This window comes from Giraffa tippelskirchi, chromosome 12, assembly GCF_054371585.1.
Source record: "Giraffa tippelskirchi isolate mGirTip1 chromosome 12, T2T-mGirTip1v1.2.pri, whole genome shotgun sequence".
NCBI classification, from domain to species: Eukaryota; Metazoa; Chordata; class Mammalia; order Artiodactyla; family Giraffidae; genus Giraffa; species Giraffa tippelskirchi.
In genome coordinates, this window is record NC_137286.1 from 114,548,727 (window position 1) to 114,567,422 (window position 18,696).

General features: G+C 38.3%; 1 protein-coding gene and 1 long non-coding RNA gene across 8 annotated transcripts in view; both read right to left on the minus strand.

The window, feature by feature from the left end:
* The window catches only part of DACH1 (dachshund family transcription factor 1), a 456,626-nt gene extending 441,646 nt beyond the window's left edge, over positions 1-14,980 (minus strand). For all 7 annotated transcript variants that reach the window (XR_014070377.1, XM_081546705.1, XM_081546703.1 and 4 more), the window contains exon 1: positions 14,082-14,980. Coding sequence is in view for 6 of the 7 variants with exons in the window: in XM_081546705.1 (XP_081402831.1) it covers positions 14,082-14,929 (848 nt within the window). In the remaining variant the exon portion in view is untranslated. The remainder of the gene's footprint in view (positions 1-14,081) is intronic.
* On the minus strand, positions 1,104-13,914 carry LOC145528397 (uncharacterized). The gene is made up of 2 exons (XR_014070378.1): positions 3,276-13,914; positions 1,104-2,843 (listed from the first exon to the last, which is right to left on the minus strand). It is a non-coding gene; the product is annotated as an uncharacterized LOC145528397 (long non-coding RNA).
* Positions 14,981-18,696: the final 3,716 nt, after the last annotated feature.

The following is an 18,696-nucleotide window of genomic DNA, read 5'->3' on the forward strand; positions in this document are numbered from 1 at the left end:
GTAGCTCACCAGGCCCCATTGTCCATGGAATTTCCCAGGCAAGAATAGGGAGTCAGTTGTCATTTCCTTCTGCGGGGGATCTTCCCAGCCCAGGGATCGAACCTGTGTCTCCTGCACTGGCAGATAGATCTTTTACCACTGAGCCACCAAGGAAGCCCCATTTTGATAATTACCTACTTACTAAGAGAGTTAAAATTTCATGTTTATAATACAGTTTTAAATTTACATTGTAATTTACATTTGGTCTGTTGTAATAATATTAGTAAAATTCCATTGATTCAGATATGTTCAATTTTCCAAATAAAACTTTGCCTAAGTTATTAATGGCTTAAAACCATATTTTCTTTTCCTTTAGTTAACTGTATTTTTCTTAGCACCAGTTTTATAAATAGAGTAAGACACTCCAGGGAAAATATTGAGCTGTACCTAGTGGCTCTCTGGTTGTTGAAATCACTCACTCTTTAGACTTGTGAACCACAAAGCACCCACAGCTCAGCAAATCCCAGAATAGTGCATGCCATGTCATGTCTTTCAGCTTTAAGATAGTCTTCGAATTCTATCCTCCCAATAAAGCTAAGCTCAGTATTGATGAGCACAGCAACAACTGACATCAGTCTACAGAATAGAGTTCTGCCGTAAACATATACTGCTACTATTTAAAGAATACAAATTTATCTTAATTTGGAACTACTTGGGATAAAGATTTTAGTTTGAGACCCCAAATGTTCTTACAATAGTGTCTTGTGTACCTTTGTTCTAAAGTGAATGCATGGTCTAGTAAAATTCTCAGTGGGCTTCTGCATTGGGTTAAACAGTGAGTGTACAGTCTCTGCCGAGTCAAACTACACACTTACATGGTAAGAGTGCCAATGAGTATGTTTCATCAGACGTTCCTGGAAGCTGTCTGGCCAATAGGAGGGGTTTGAAACAGTTCCCTAATCACTGTTGAAATCACTGATAGTACTGTCTGTCCACACTATGACAGACAAAAGCTGAAATGTATTAAACATAGCAATCCATCATCCTGCAGATGGAAAGCAGGAGCCAGGCGAGTTCAGAGGCAGTGACTACCCGCTGCTTAACAAAGGCTGGAGTCCTGACAGTTCAGTCCCTTCCTACCTCCTCACTACCACCCCTCCTTCTAAGATGAATGAGTGTAATCAATGAGGGAGAAAGCCTGCTGAGGACTTCAAACTCAAACATTGTTACATTTAAAGTGCTGCTTTTTCCCCCTAATCAGAGCTGTTACTGGAACAGTTTTCTCCAAATACAAGGAGATAGGTATTTAAGTAAATGAATTAAATGAATAAACTGTATATTCAAGAAAGCACATCCTTAGAAAATACTGCACTGGTATGCCATGAAGTTTGGAGAGCCAGTTTTGAAATAAAGATTTGATACAAACATAAAGGAAGTTTTTTTTCAAAAGTCACAGTTGAGGTTATGTTTATATTGTTTGAAGCAACTTAATAGTGATGGTCTCTTTGAATGACCAGGGGGTTATTATCTTTAAATAAGCACCAAATAGAAATGAAATGCTATTTGCTAAAGTTTAGCTCATTTCGCATACTTGCGTCTAATATGGACATCTGAGTCACGAAATAGCCAAAGGGAGGGAAAAAACCCTCAACTGCTAACAGCACATTAACAAAGTGTGGAAACGAAAGACACTTTTCTTTGGATTTCAGCCTTGTCATTTCCAATTTTCTGCTCCTTGGACATGCTTGTATTCAAATTCTGGAACATCTATTCAGCATATCAATCCTAATTAGACAATCTGGGTCTGGAAAGGATGAGAGCTGGGTCATTTGCATAATTTAATCATAAATACTCAGTGATACATATTTCCAAATGCATTTGTACAATTATCTTTTCATCCTTGGGGCAATGGTATTAATATGATTAGGCAATATTTCTGGAAAAAACAGACAAGTATGCACTCTTTTTAACTGCAGCTTAGGGCGATATGAAAAATTAATTAATTTCTGAAGAAAATCAATTTCTCTACGTGACCACATTAGACACTGCTAAACCAAGACTCGGAAAGCTCTCTCAATCACTACATTTTATCAGATGCTTCTAAATTCTGATTAGTATGTGAACAATTCAATAGAAAAACTAGTAATATATCAAAAAGTATCTTAAATTTTGAAGAGATCTGTCTACTTTTCATTTCAGGAATACTACCATGCTTTACTTTAATGCATTGTGATTTAACCAGTCAATGAAAATCCTGTGCTTTTGGTGTGAACTTATCTTGAGTGATCTTTTATTAATGCACATTAACCAATTTCAAGGACAATAGGATAAAGTTACCTTTGAAATGCTTTCTCAAGCAATGGATTTATGTTTATCTAAAATAATCTTCACACGAGGCTGTTTGTTATGAAAAAATATTAGGTAAACAAATTTATCCCAAAGAGTACCATGGCTATAAGAAAAACATTTTAATATACTTAATAGAGATATAAGAACCCAGGTGGCTAACCTGATTTTTTTAAAAGAGATTCAGCTTTGTATGTTCATTAGTACAAAAGAGGGAAGTCACATTTGTGAGTTTAAATGTGCTATTCTTCTCTTTTCAATCAAATGAAAAAGTAGAAATGCATGCAAATATTCAATATTCATTTAATTTGCATAAAGGTGCTTGAACAAATTTTTGATTCTAACAAGCTCATTTTTCATGCGTTTTGTCTTTCATCCTAATCTAGCATCTGTCATTCCTTTTTGAAGTTATTATCGGCCCAATTCCCTCTTGGACATGGTTGCTGGGTGACCGGTATCTTAGCACCCACTTTGACAGGAACAGATGTGAATCTGATCAAGAGATTTCCCAAGAGTACCTGAAATCACAAACAACTTTTGTGAAAAACAAACAGCGTCCCTGTCATGGGCCCTTATTTAACCCACTCCCCAAAAGAAAGAGCAAAATAAGTATACCTCAGATCAAATAAATACCATTTGAATTTCATTTCCTAAACTTAGGAGAAAATAAACAAAAATCCATTCTATTTTCACACTGTTGAATTGGAGGAATCCAATTTAAATATCAACAGCTCAAACACCCAGCTTAGATAGATATTTCCAGGTAAATACGAATTTACACTTCATGAAAGATTTCACTAGAGTGCCTACCAAACAAAAAGAGGATTTATTATGAGGACCATTTAGATGATAAAGATATTTAAGAGGATGCAAGTCTGAAGACTTCCTGTATTAGGTATGATGTAAAATTCTATGAAACATCAAGGATCACTCTACTTAAAGAGAATTACCTAAAATATAAAAGTTCCACCTCTCCTTTCATGTGTTTTATAGCAAGATCTTTTAACCGATTTCTTTTTCTTTTTTGCAGTTCACTTGGTGCCCTATTAGTCTTTATTGGAAATAGGGCTGCAAAGTGCCACTGAAAGACAAAGAAAGAAACTTCACATTATCACCAGTACAAAATTCAGAATAGGTTGCCTTTCCTAAACTAGGTTCTTTGTAAGATGTGGTCGAGTCATGTGATCCACCTCCTTTCCTTCCTTTCACAGTCAGGGACCGTGCAGAGCAACAGCCATGTCAAATCCCCATGAAACTAGTTGGGTCAAACTTTGAAACGAAAAGAAATATTTGTTGCCTTTAGAAATATGACATCAGAGTGATCTTACGAAACATCCAAACGATGGACTTAATTTTCAGCTTCATTCAAATCATGTCAAGGCAAGGCAAAAATGTTAGCTGACAGTGAAACTCAATTTTTTACCACATGACAGCGAATAAAAAATAATAAGCAACACATGTTTAAAACCCTAAATATTTTCTCCTTTATGATCACGACTTATGATAGTAAGAAAGGTGGTATATCTTCTGCTGGAAATCTCTGTGTTTTTCCTCCAAACTCCAAGAATTGATTGTTATAATCATTCTTATTAGGAATTTTTATGTTTGGTCCTTGTTAATAAAGTAACTAATTATCCAAATAATTTTATTAATGCTAAGTGAAAAAATAGTGAAAAGTCTTTGAAATTCTTTCCAATTTTTATTTTAGAAGGAACTTGCTAACCTCAATTTCAAAATCAATCATGGAATAATTTAACCATTACAATGGTCATTTCGTATATGGGAGTGGAGGGTATATATGTATATGTGTTGCTTTACCATTTAGAAAATGTTTCTACATATACAAGATTGAGAGCAAGTCATTCCATATGATGAAGTAGGTTCTAAATCTAATGGTGGTCATTTAATGTTGCCAGTTATAAGCAAAGAGATATTATAATCCTACCATTTTATATTAGTCATCCATTTGCATATATGTGATATGGCATTTTGATATTCCAGAAATTGAGCAAATGATTAACATCACTTTTCCAACTTAGGCCCAGTCCACATAACTAAAACAAAACTGGCTTTTATGTATGCAATTTGTCAATGATCTCCTTCATTTGTTACTGCTAGTGGCAAAAGTAGCCTTCTGGAAACACTTTCAAGTGATCCAACTAAAAATAAAATAAGAACTTTAACCTTTTAAAATTTGAGTCTAAGAAAATAAAAATATGCTCATATAAAAATCTGTATTCTGAAATGTAATCACAGGGAATAACTCCCTGGGGAAAAAGTTTTTTCACCTACTAGGACTGACTTTTCTGTGACAAGAAATTAATAAAAAATACAAGGTAACCGTTTTACTCTAGGATGCATATTTAAAAGTTAGATATTTTACTTTAAAAAGTAGCATCTTAGTCACATATGAAAATAGCTGCAAAATTTTGATGGCACTTTGTCTTAACTGTGAAGTGTCATTCATGAATAGTATTTTGTAAATTTCCTAAGAATATATAGTTAGGAAATTTGGGAGCTAAACAGGTGTTAACAGAAAGAAAAATCAAATTTGGCCCAGAAGGCTCCAATATTAAGGTTTGAATTGGGATCAGTTCATTCCTTTCCCATGGGGTAACTTGTATAAATGTAATTCTATGGTTTCATAAAAGCAGGTCAAGTTTCTATCCCTGGGGGTCTTTTGGCAATTTAAAGCATGGAAGCACTGTTCCTGGCTACAAGTTCAAATCTGCATGTACTGTCAATAGTGTGAAGACAAAAAAAACAATCTGTCAAAAGAAGACATTATTCATCTTTGATTATAATATGCATTTGTCAGAGCATTCTTAGAAGGTATGAATAAAGGTGTCAGAGGTCATAAGTCATAAAATATTTTGAAACCATTTTTACTAACTTATGAAAATATATGCATATAAGATGATGCAGAAAGGAATGTGAAATATTTTTACTTAGATAACTAAATGCAAAGATGAACTTCTTACCAAATGTCATTTTACAGTTACTATGTCCAAGTGTTTTTATTTTTTTTTTTTAATTCTTCAAGCTTTAGATGAGGTAGTCTTTTAATAAATCACTATTTTATTAATATAAGCTCCTTTCTACTTTGCAAAACAAAATGCATGCATGCCTGCACTTTTCTCAATGATGTAATGACTTGACAAATGCCATGGAATGATTGAGAAAGTAATGGATTTCAATTTCACTGGACCTCTACCAGGTGTTTTCAAAGACAATTACAGTCCACTGCAAGAAGTGGTAATACACATCTCCTTATGTAGACCTGCAGATTAACCCATTGACCTCATTCCTAACTCATCTCATTGATGGCAAAGCTTTTAGAAGAGCAATCTTTTTTTCTTAGATTATGAAATTGTTTTCCTATCATTTATCCACTGATTTTAAAGGATATGCTTGCTCTAAAGTGCCAGCAGCAAGGAAATAAACCAATAAAAGAAATAGTGTGATGACATCAAGCACTTTAAATGTTCTTCAATAATGTACAGATTCTAGTACCTAATAGTTTAATGTCAATTTCATACAAAAAAAATTATCAAGTATAAATATTTTTCATAGAGAATTAAAAGTATATCTAAGTTATCATAAAATATAGGTCTAGGAAAATCAAATAAGTGTTTAATCACTATCTTAATCACCATATAATGTTGTATTTATAATTATAAAACATTTAAATATAAACTGCATCTTTCACCCTAAATTAATTTTAAATACAGTTTTCTGTGGTCATTCACTAAAGTCAAATATGTTTTTCATGTGTCATCTTATATTAAATAAATTGTAGAAAGCAAAATTAAGCTATTTTTATAATTTGTCCTCTGTCTCTATGCTCTAAATGCCTTTTATGTGCATGTGTATGTATGGACATACACATATACATATATGTAAAAGCTTTTCTAACAAAGATATTATAATTACTTAAGTATAAGCACATAGACCACAAATGAGTTACACTTAATACAAACAAAAGCATCCATCACAAAGATTTCTAAAATACTGATAAAAATTTTACACTTGTTGCAGCCACAAGAACATCCATCCTAGTATAAAACGTGTGATTGGTGAGACTACAATTTAAAATGCTCCAAGTTATTCACTTAAAATCCAGAGGCACTGTTAAACTACAAACTGCCTCACTTAAGACATAAATATCATTTCCAAAAAGTTAAGCTAAAAAAATCAAATATTTTAAATATAAAATAGGAATTAATACTGTAGAATACATCAGTATGTTTTAAGAGTGCTATGATGGGTTCAAAGACTAGCTACACCTTCAGTGATTTGTTTAAAACTAAGCAAAATGTTTTTAAAAAATAAGGCTATGAATAAAATAGCTCACCTACTGTTGCTATTAATACAATTTCAGAAAACAATCAGCTTAAGATTTTAACAAAACACTCCTCTGCTTGATGCGTGAAAGTCACGAAATATTTCCTAATTAACATATTCTCGAGATTTTTAATTATCTTTACTCTAAAAATGACCATATTTTTTAAACTGAATTAGTAAGTTTTTACTGGAAATGCTTCTGTGTTTCCATAATGTAAAATAATTCTCTGTCAACTAGTACTCTTTCTTTCCTGATACCTTTTCCTTGTCCTTGAAGAAAAGTCTTTCTTTCTTCTGTTGTGACTGGAGAGGTAATCTAATTATTTAGAAAGTTTTGATACCATATATAAATTCAAAGATAAGTTACACTGTGACTTTTAAATACTTCGTTTAACTCTCCATTAATTTATTCTAAGGACAGGAAAACATTTCTCAATTCTTCAATGTTACTAACCAAAAGTAACCAATCTAATTTGCTGTCCATTTCACTATTTGCTTTGAGAAAATCATGCTTGAAAAGCATATTCAGTTTTTTGTCAAACATATACACTACCTTCAAATTCCACTGCATAAATCTACTTATAACTAAATTATGATTATTCTCAAATTATAGTCAATAATTTCTATTTCCTGCAAGAAACATGCAATATACTCTAGGTACTGTGTTCATCTTAGACAACAACACGTTTTAGATGCTTCAGTTAAACAGTCTTTTTTTTTTTTTAATCATTACTCTCTGGAACTTTTTTTTAAGGCAACTGGCTATTCAGTGTGTTGCCATGCTGCAGAGTTTTAAACACTTGAATATATTTTTAAGCAAAAAAATATAAGACAAATTAAATACACAGTGAATTTTCCAGTTTAGTAAGACGTCTTTGACAACTTTCACTCAAGTCACGTATGTTTAAATGTGCAGAAGAATCCCAGCTTGATATCCTGGATCAACTCCAAACTAATATGAATCAGAAAGCAATAGGGCCACATCTTTAACAAAATTTAGTCATTGAGCATTTGGATATCCTATTTAGAAAAACCTACATGCAAGTTTTTCTTAATGAGTGACTTAGAATCCTCTTATCTTATAAAATAAGTCCAAATTAGAATACACAAGAAATTTAAAATGCACCCGGCTTGAGGTTTCTGATTTTGGATCAGATTGTGATTAGCATTATTCTCTATTTATGGTTATATGTACATAATAATTAAAATAAATATGTACATTCAAGTTAGAAAGGTATCTGTAGTAGACACACTCAAAAATCCTCAGAAACCTTCCCAAAGTAAATAGGTGCATCAAAATAAAATGATCCACCATTTACTTCAATAATAGCTAATTACAGACTTAAAATAATGACTAATTACTAGACCAACTATAAATATACTATCCTGGTATTCTGGTTTTCCAAAGAAATAATTTGGCAACTTAACTTCACTATTCTAATTGAGTCATTTCTATTCTGTGACATATTGTAAAAAGGAAATGTCAGCAATTAAGTTATTTAAAGGACAGCTAATGTAGCAAAAAATTATTTTTGATTGGAAATACTTCTGACCAATTGAGGAGAAGGCAAGTAAAGGAATTTGAGGACAATGTGGACTCACAGAGGCTCTGGTATGCAGAGATATATGAGATTTATGCAGATCAGAGCCTTTGATATTCCACTTACCTAAGCTCCATTTGGTGGGTTTTTTAAAAATTCAGGTTTTCTTCATTAAGAAGTAAATTATTGAATATAACAAATATAATGTAAAAGAGACTCCTTAATGCAGTCTCTAAGTCTGAAAATATAAATACAAATGTATTTTTAATGTATTCTTAGCTAGAATCTTTAGCTGCAGCAGTCACACACACACACACACACACACACACACACGCCTAACCAATCACAGTGCAGTAACTCAGTAGTTAAAAGAATGGCACATGCTGGCACATGCTAAGGTCATTCGATTCTCATAACAATTCAAACATAAAATGACAGAACTTAATATTAAATACATATTAAAGCATCCATACAGTTAATATCAAGTTTGTCACAATTTTTGCTTATTTTAAAGGTATGTAACGTCATGTGATTTCTCCCCCTGGTGAGCAATCTGAAAATGAAATCCTGGAAAGATTAAATTCAGGCAAAGTTGAACTTTTTAAAGAACCAAGTAATGAAGACCTTAAAACCAAAATGTGTAGTGAAATCTAAAAGACTCACCTGTACCTATTCAGAAGACATATTTCAAACTAAATTCCTCAGATAAAGATTCAAAGGGAGACAGTTTACAACCTGTGAGAGTTTCATATCTTATTGTATTTTGTAATACATGTGTTCTATGTTGCTAACACAATGCAATTTAAATGATTATTTTATGTGATTAACAGAGGCAACTGTGTGAAACAATTTAGTAAAATAACTTGGAAAGATAAAATAGCACTAATTGACAGTCAAAGCACAAACCATTTTTAAAATAAAATCTACTTGGTTGCACATTAAGCTAATTTACAAATGCTACTTACATTCCAAAAACAAAACAGCAAATGAGAAACAATAAGGCGTATTATGTTTTCGTATGCTAGTGAATCACACATGGTAAATCACCAAAGAGAAGAGTTATTTATGCTCAAATCCAGCCAAGACTTTAATCAATATTGGGTGTCACATCTCAGGAGGCTGGGGGAGGTAGTGAGGCAAAAAGAGAGTGGCTAATATTGGTCTCAATAATTTATACGCAATTTCCATGATATGTGGTAGATTAAGCAAAAAAAAAAAAAACAGCAGATTTAGACTAATAAAATGAAGTTTAAAAATTCTGTCTTACATGTAAATGCAAAAATTTTATGCCCGAAAACTGTGAAAATCAGCCTATTTTGCAGTTTATTTTACATAATACTTGAAGCTTCACAAAATAAAATTCTATATACAAATCAAATTAAGTCTTTCCCGGTATTAACTGCGGAATTCAGAAAGTAAACAAGTATGATCTTCATAACTATGTGCACTTTGTTACAATAATGAATATAATATTATCGGAGACTAACTCCAAGAGAAAAAAAAGCAGTTTTGAAAGATATTATCTAAAAACTCAAGAATTTGTATTTTGCAACATAATTTGATTAAATAAGGTAAACCCAAGGTTAGAATACTCTTAGATTTTATTTATGTATTAGCCATTAAACTGGAATTGACTAATATTTAAAAAGCATTCAGAAATAAGTGATAAGACCAAGCAAACTTTCACATTTTAGGTCTTATTCTTCTAATTATGCCATATTCTTTTTGAAATGTTATAAAACGAAACATTAGGCTTTATAGGAGCCATTAATCAACTGTAATGCAAAAAACTTCAAAAGCATAGTCTCTTCATTTGAAGTAATTTTTTTAATTTCTCTGTGCCAAGTATCATAATTATCTGTGAGAAGTGAGTCTGTATTGTGTTGAAACTTTCTACACAGAGGCATAAAGGCATAACTCCGTGCCACTGAACAGCATGCAATGAAGGAAATGTTAAATAAATATTGCCATTTTTTGTTAAAAAAGAAAAAACTTCTGACAAAAAGAAGAAAGCCAAGAATTAGAAAATAGTTTATACTTCTTATACTAAACTTGCATTCATATATTACTACTGAACAAAAAAAAGACATGTAAATTCTCTCAATTTGCTGTCCATAGATGGTATTGACTTTTAAGACAAAAGAATACTGTCTGTGAATAAATGTCTGATAAAACTAACTGGAATCTTTTCAAGTTAAAAACTCCACAAATCTAGGTCAATGTAGGACCCAAATCACAAACTGGTTTGGAAGATCCTGAGACAAAATCATCTTCTGGCAATATTCAAAGAAAAATTCATTTTCGATAACAAAATAGAACCAAGTCACTTTTCATTACCTGAATTCACAGAAAAGTGAATCCTAACCCAAATCTCCAAACAAGCAACTGACTCAGATAAACAGAGACTTGACCATCTCCATAATTACTTTTCTTTTGTTGTTGTTGTTTAATGGTTACCAGTTAATTAAGTGACCTCTGTTGCAACAGCCATGTTCATGCAACTAATGTTTAGTTTAAAAATAATAATTGGAGGAAGCTGATCAAGGTCAGACTTTGTCCTTTGACAACTTTTAAATATATTTCCTTATATTTTTCTTTCATGTTTTGAAACCCCTATTTTATTTAGCTTTACTATCAAGGAGGTGACAGTCTCTGTTTCATCTCCTTGTGGTAATGACAGATGGCTTCAACATTTATTCTAGTGTTCATAGATAGCACACTAATGCAATAGCCCCAAGCAAATTATATGCACTCCGAGTTTTTTTTTACTAACTTACTGAGCCACTTTGAGCAAGTTTATGAACCTTTCTTTAACATCACTTTGGTTCCTCAGATTTCCTGGTATCTAGACGCTATTAAAAGACATAGTTCGATATATATTCTATAAAAAGTTGAGAGTGCTAAGATTTGATGTTTCTTGCACACTATGTGTGTATTATTTCATATAGTTTGCCTTCTTGTACCGTTCTTCTTCTGTATAAATTATTTCTTTAGATAGTCTCAAGTAGCCAGAGGAGAAAGAAACAAGAATGAAAGAAGTCAATATATATAGATGAATGAAAAAGGATCTTAATAGTAAGGGAATAAACTGGAATGAATGAAAAAGGATCTTAATAGTAAGGGAATAAACTGGACTTGAATGAACAGGATAATTTTAGTTTGGGAAATTCAAGATGAAAAATATTTTGGCTATTGCTTCCAATGTAAAGAAATAAGGCAATAACACTTGTAACTATCCCTAAAAAGTAAGGCATCACAATGCAAACAGTGTATTTTGGTGAGAGTTCAGTGATAAGTTTTCTGTCTTCTTAGTCAATGGCAGAATTAGGGAAACCTAAGTATATATGTGCAACTACACACCTTTTTCAGTATTTACACCCTATTTAGGCTTGAGAAAGTCCTGTAGTTGATAAAAAGATCAAAATGTAACAGTAAATCAACAAACTTACCACATTTAACCTCAAATGGAGTTCTGGAATAACACATTTCATTGTAAAGTATTAAAACTTTAGAGTACTGATAAGATATTTTTGAAGGGATAAACAGTTTTGCTGGATTTAACTTTTCTTGGTTCTGAAAGTTTTAACTCCAGAGCCTTTGTTAACCTCAGGGAAAAAATAAATATTTTAAAATTCTCTCCTAGTAACTTTAAGAATATTCTCCAACCATATGGTGAGGACTTCAATTCCAAAACCTAAGCAGAAATTTTAGAAAAAACAAAAGCATCAAGGAAATAATTGTAAGAAGTGTAACACTACCTGTTTAAAATTGATTATAACTTCGTAATCTTTGAAGCAGTTTCTCCAGCAATTTTTTGTGTTATCTGAAATAGCCATTAATTATCTAATACAGTGTGAGCTATGAGAAACACAAAGAAGATTCAAGAGCAGAGTGGTTTGGTTACTAAAAAGAAAAAGACCGCTTCACCAATTTACTGGATAGGTAGGCAATTTTATCACAATCTTGTCTGAACTGGCTTCAGATTTCAACCAGCATTCTTTATAACAACTCCGTAACAATTTTCTGCCCTGATTTAAGCAGCTTTAACAGTAGATTTTTGGCAAATATTTTATATTCTGTACACCCAAGGTCTCTAATTATCTCTGTAAATGACGTTTAGTGATCAAGATTCACCCTCAGTCTTTACTGCCACCTGTCCATATTCTTGGGCACGCGCGCACACATACGCGCGTGTTCAGCATTCACCGAAAAAGAGTAAAAACGAAGGTTCAAAATCCAGATAAACACCCATGTCCCCCATACAAAGAATGAAGTAAACACGGAAAAGAGTTTCTGGCAGGGTCAGGGTAGGACATTTACTGGATTGGAGTCGGAGCCTTTCTCGTCTTATAGTGTTCCCAGGGCACTAGCCAGAAGTCTTCCTCCAAGGAAGAAATAGCTAGGGGCTTTTCTACCCTAGCTTCCTTCTCGTCTAGTCCTGCGCTTCTCTCCTTCCCGCCTCAGTTTCCTTAGCTGTACTAGGGGCACACATAAAAAGAAGTAAAACTCCGTTCCTCCTCCCAATCTTTAAACTTATTTGGAGGGTACCGAAGTTTCCGCACAAATTTTGCGCGCAGTTCCCACGCGCTCACTTCGAGACTCCAACTTTCCCTGCTTGCTTTTACTCGGCATCTCTGAACTTCTTCTGCAGCCAACGGTGGGGACAAGACGGCACAGTGAGAGTGGGTGGAAACGATCACTTCTACCCCGAAACTGACAAGTTACCCCACTCCCGCCCCCTCTCGGTAGATCCTCCCCCAGTGAGCGTTCATTAGCATAAAACTGGTCCGGCCGGGCTCAGAGTCCCTTGGCCTCCAGGATTCGCGCGCTTTGCGGGACTGGAGGAGCCACGGCACCGGTATTCAGGTCCACAGAGCATCCAACTGCAAACCTGCACCTGCTCATTGCGTGCGCTACTAACCTTAAAAAAGAAAGAAAGGAAGGAAAGAACAGTTTGGAGAGAGAGAGAGCGAGACAGCAAGCTGTTGTCTTCCCTCCCCACGTCTCCAGTTCAGCCGCCAAGAGTCCCGGGCATTCGGTCACCTCCCCCAACGGCAGGAAGATTGCCGGTCCCCTCGCGCCTGCCCCGGGCAAACGTACCCCTTTATCTTCTTTGCACACACACGCGCGCGCGCGAGCGCGCGGACACACGCACAGATGCGTGCACACACAGACCCCTCCCCTCCCCTCCGCAGGCTTGCCCTCGGGGCTTCAGGGCTGAACTCAGTGTGGGTCCCCCGGGATTACTCTGGCCTCTCGGCCTCTGGGACCGTCCCCCTCCCGACCTCCAAGTGACCCACTTCCTAGGCTACCTCGCGGGGCGCTCACCCCTAGCGCGTCTTCCCGCTCCACGAACCCCGCGGGGCAGGGTTACGACCTCCCTCCGCCCCCAGGATCTAGCCCCGCGTCTCCGAGCAGCCGGGCCGGTGCCCGGCGCCTCGCGGTGCAACCCGGGTCCGAGGGAGCGCGCACACACTGGGAGCAGCGCTGAAAGGGGTCCCCAGACGTCCGCGCAGCCCAGGAAGGGCGCTGTGGCCCCTGCAATGGCACCATCCGCCTCCTACCCGCCCCGTCCACCCCGAGACTTGGGGCTCCCGCCAGCCACATCTGTCGAGCCCCCGCGTCCGGGCGAGCAAGGGGCGGACCCGGCCGGAAGAGCGCGATCTGGGCCGGGTGAGGTGCCAACTTCTCAGAGAGGTCGGGAACGGCCAGCGAGCCCCGAGGAAAGGGAGCAGAGGGCCGCGTTCGCCCGGGGCGCGCGGAGAGAACGGCGCCAGGCAGAGAGCGAGGGAAGGGCGAGGGGACCGGTTGAGAAGGGGCCACAGGCGGCGGAGACTCCCTCCCCCCTCCACCGCCGCTCTGGCTCTTTACCTGGCGTTGGTGCAGTCATTGTAGAGGGTCTCGAAGTCCTTTCTGGAGATGAGTTTGCAGCGGTTCACTCCGGGCTGGATGGCGCCCAGTCCCCTCAGGATGCGAACCTGCTCCACGTTGCACACCACCGGCGTGATCTCCAGCCGCTTCAGCTTGGTGTAGACCGTGTGCAAGCCCCCCACCAAGTGCTTCAGGAACAGGTCGAAAGCCTGGGGCAGGCAGATCAGCTCGCAGCCCTCCACCGTGAAGGAAGCCACTTTGGCCCCCCTCAGATCCACCATTTTGCACTCATTATTCTGGGGGGTGTTTTCCACTGGGGACGGGGTCGAGTACACGGGTTTGCCGGGGAGGGGGCCGCAGCTGCTGCTACTGCTGCTGCTGCTGCTGCTGCTGCTGCTGCTACTGCTACTGCTACTGCCGCCGCCGCCGGTGCTCGCGTTGATGGGGGTGCTGGAGGCGCCAACGCCGCCGCCGGCGCTGATGCTGCCGCCGCCGCCGCCGCCGCCGCCGCCGCCCGCGGTCGCCAGGCTGGGGTTGCAGCCGCCGCCGCCGCCGCCGCCGCCTCCGTTGCCCGCGCTGCCGCCGCCGCCGCCGCCGCCTCCGCTGCCCGCGCCGCCGCCGCAGCCGGTGGAGGTGACTGTGCCCGCCGCTGCGGCCGCCGCCGAAGCGATGGGCTCCGGCCGGAACAGAGTTGGCCCCGAGGACGCCGGGGGCCCGATGGACGGAGCCGGAGACGAGGTCGCAGAGGAGGTGGAGGTGGTGGTGCCGGAGGAGGAAGCAGACGTGGAGATCGAGGGTTGAGGGGGGACCAGCTGGGTCGGAGGGATCAAAGCCGCCGGCACTGCCATGGTCACATATAAGGGGGAAACAGAAGGAGGAGAAGCGAGGGGAAAAGTTGCCACACACACACCCCTGGGGAGGGCGAGGGAGGGAGAAAAAGGGGGAGGGAGAAGGAGCTAGGGGGCCACAACCACCACAACTCTGGGAGAGAAGAGTAGAGAAAGGGACAGAAGGGGGGAAAGGAGGTGAGAGTGAGAGAGCGAGCGAGCGCAAGAGGGGCGAGCTCGAGAGGCGCTCTGGAGAGAAACGCACAAAAGTGTCCCGCAAGTCGAAATGTGAGTCCTCTCCGGGGGCTGGGATCGGGGGTTGGTGGCGGGGGAGGGGGGGCTGGGCGGGGGCGGGAAGGGTCGGCTGTGGTTGTGTGGGTCCCGCTCTCTAGCACAAAGTTAAGGATGAAGGTGAAAAGGAGGAGGTTTGAAGGACTTGGGTTCTCCCTGGCAAGTACATTGATCAAAGATTGAGAGGGGAATGACAGAGAGAAAATGAGCTGAAAAGTGCAGGCTGCCGGCTGGACGAGTTGTTGTTGTCACACGGTGCAGAGGGGAGGAGCTCCGGAAACTTGAAATACCCTTTGAAGCCGCAAAAACCTCACTCACTAGTATTAACCCAAATTATCCAACCAGGAACTCGGAGCAGAGACTCCGAGAGCGCGAGACCCAGGGAAAGAGAGAGAGCCGGAGGGGGGGGGGAGGGGGGAGAATAAGGAAAGAAATTATGGGAGGGACCGCGAGGAAAAGCCTAGACCCAGAAGTGGCGATCGGAAAGAGAGAGCATCTACTTTTCTACTACCGTTAGATTGCATGTCTTAATATTCCATTTCGTCCACGAAGACTCGTAATTTTTTCCAAAACCTTCTAAGCAATCGCCTGCCAACTTAAAGAGGAGCCAGAGCTCTCCGAGCTCTCCTTCAAGGGATTTAGGATGTATCTTGGCTTGTTTTTGTTTTGTTTTGTTTTGGCAAGAGATATAAACGAAAACACATCCCCTGACTTCATGATTATTAAGAAATTATTTTGAGGAAAATCCACACGAAGCAAAGCGTATGTTTTCTGTATCTGATTATTTTATCTGTCGACTCAACTGTTTATTTGTTTAAAGATAGCGAAAATTCCAGGAGAGTTTTCAAGTTGTGGGAGAAAAGTCAGTCTGAAATAGCTTAAGAATCATGGAATGCTCTGTATTCAATTCTTTTATTTCCTAATAGATTTTGGAAAGAAATGCATGCTACAGAAATGTGGATGGTTCAGGATAACTTCACTTTCGCCCCAAAGGTCAGAAATGGCAATCATATGAAAAGAATTGGAAGAGATCAGGCATCCCTGAAGATTTAGAAAGTGTGTGTTGGGGGGGGGGTGGAGAATGCACTACTTTTTCTTACCTAAAACTCTGTAAGTAATTAACCTGTCTTGCATAGACGCCAACCATCTTCTTGTCCTTTAAGACCTACGGCTAGCTGCTAATGTCTTATTTGAATAAATATATATATGTGTATGTATACATATATATGTACACATATACTATATATGCACATATATTTGAAGACTATCATTGTATTTTGGGAAAGTCCTTCTCAATTTGCAGAAATATGTTTTGTAAATAATGAACAAAAACAAAGCTCACTAGTTGACTTGTAAAGGCAGAAAGGGTAGCTATACTTAAAAACATTGGGCTGAGTTTAGGGTCACTCTCTTCCTCTTTGCTTCCTCTTTGCTTTTCTTCCCTTTTCTAACTTGTTGCATGGAAGTGCTATTTATTCAAAAATTTTGACCAATCTATGATTTGAACACAAGTCAAGGCTGTTCTCTGTTTCTATCACTAGGAATCTTAAATAATTAGGCTTTAAACCTGTCTGCACGTGTTCATTAACTTCACAAGATAGAAACAATGCTTTAGCATTTGACAGATTTCAAAAACAAACTATTAGCATTGGATTCACAGTTTAGTATTGAAATTATTATCACATTTCTTTTTATCTTTTTAATTCTTTAACCTTTTTGAAATCTACTGTCAAAAGGTGTAGGAAATATTTATATAGAAACAGGGCATTATTGACTAATTTGTCTAAGTTTATACTAAACTTTTGGGGATAAAGCAGTTATATCAGGAGGCTTTCCTGGGTCATAAGAATTCAGAAAATTGATTGTTGCTAAAAAGTAGATTAACTTCTATAAGATAGCTAAAGTGTATACAGTTGTTTTGCCTAATTAGCCAACGTAGTTTGATATATTCAGGAATCACTTATATCAATTTTCACTCTTCTTATCTGACTTCAGTTAAAAGTAGGGATTGGACATACATCACATAAATCAGAACACTTCTTTAAGTGTTTATGCCTGTTTGGGACAACAATACCTTTTTTTAAAAAAATTCCAAATGACTTTGTTAATGAGCAGAAGTGAGGAAGAAGATATTAAGTCCCGAGAAACATTTTATTTTGGAATTGCATGCACAGCTTAAATAAACTTGCTATAGTTTTTAAAATGCTAAACTAGTTTCTTCATTTTAAATTCTAGTCCTGCAAATGGAAAAAATTGAAATTAAATGCCCAAATTTGCTCTAAGTATTCTCATTTCTCACATTTCCTTAAACTGTCACTCACTCAATACCTGCCACTCTCAGAAGCCACGGACAGGGAGTAGTGATAGCTGACCATGCCATAATCCCACCCAACATCAAAGCAAAGTCTAAATTTTCTGCAGGAAAACCTGTGTCTCCCAGCACGTGCTCCATTCAGAGGCAAGGCTTGGAGAGCTGGCCCCCACCTGAGTGGGAGCTTCCTCCCCCTCGCCCCCATCTCAAGTCTCTGAACTGTTTTCTTTGGTTTTGTTTTTGTTTTTTAGGAACTACCACTTACCCCTTTGATCAAACAATAGGATTAGAAAAGGCACATAATGCAAATTAAAATATTCAGGAAAGAAAATCCTGGAAAAAATTCAATTTTTTTCCTTTCCTGGTTTTTTTTTTTTTTTTGAGAAATATTACCGATGATTAAGGCAAACGGTATTTCATAATAGCAGATAAATCAACTGCACAGATTTCAAATTCCCACTCTTCGTAGCACATCTTTAGGTTTTCAAGCTTTTGTCTTGTTTGTTTATTGTTTTCTATCTCTGGTTGGTTCAGGTCCTCTCCTTCCATCTCCTCCTCTCCAACCTTCACTCGATTTGCATAAGCAAAACTCAAAGTACTGTAACTGATATTAGAAAATTCTCCCTGTGTGTTGTGAAGACGTATTGTGCTGAAATCAATAAGACTGTTTAAAATTCAAAGACCTGCAAATCGTTCTGTTTGTCCTTTGATAGGGCCTGTGCTGATTAAAATGCTACCAAGAAAGCTTAATTGCTGCACTAATTAAGAAGTCTTTAATTTCTTTCCTAGGATATCGTTTGAAGCTGAGCTTGTACCAGTTCAGGGAAGGTATTTTCTTCCCTCCCTCTGCCCCCTCCTGGCCCCTCCCTTCCCCTTCCCCCTCCTTCTGTGGCCCCGATGATATCCCTGTGAATGGAAACTAATAGAGAGAGTGGTCTCAAGGCTCACCATCTATTACTTAACAAAAATCGGCACAGAAGACAGAGTCCACTGCAGTAGGAAATGCAGTTTTGAGAAGAGCTGTAAGGTTGCAGGAGACAGTGAGGAAATACAGAGTAGCTGTTGCAGCAAAAGTCCCGGTGAATACCTGGGTATTCAGGCACTTTAGCCTGAAGATGAGGGCATCCTATTTGGTTAAAAGGGACAGTGACAAGGAAATGCTTCTGTTGAAATAGAGAAACATAAA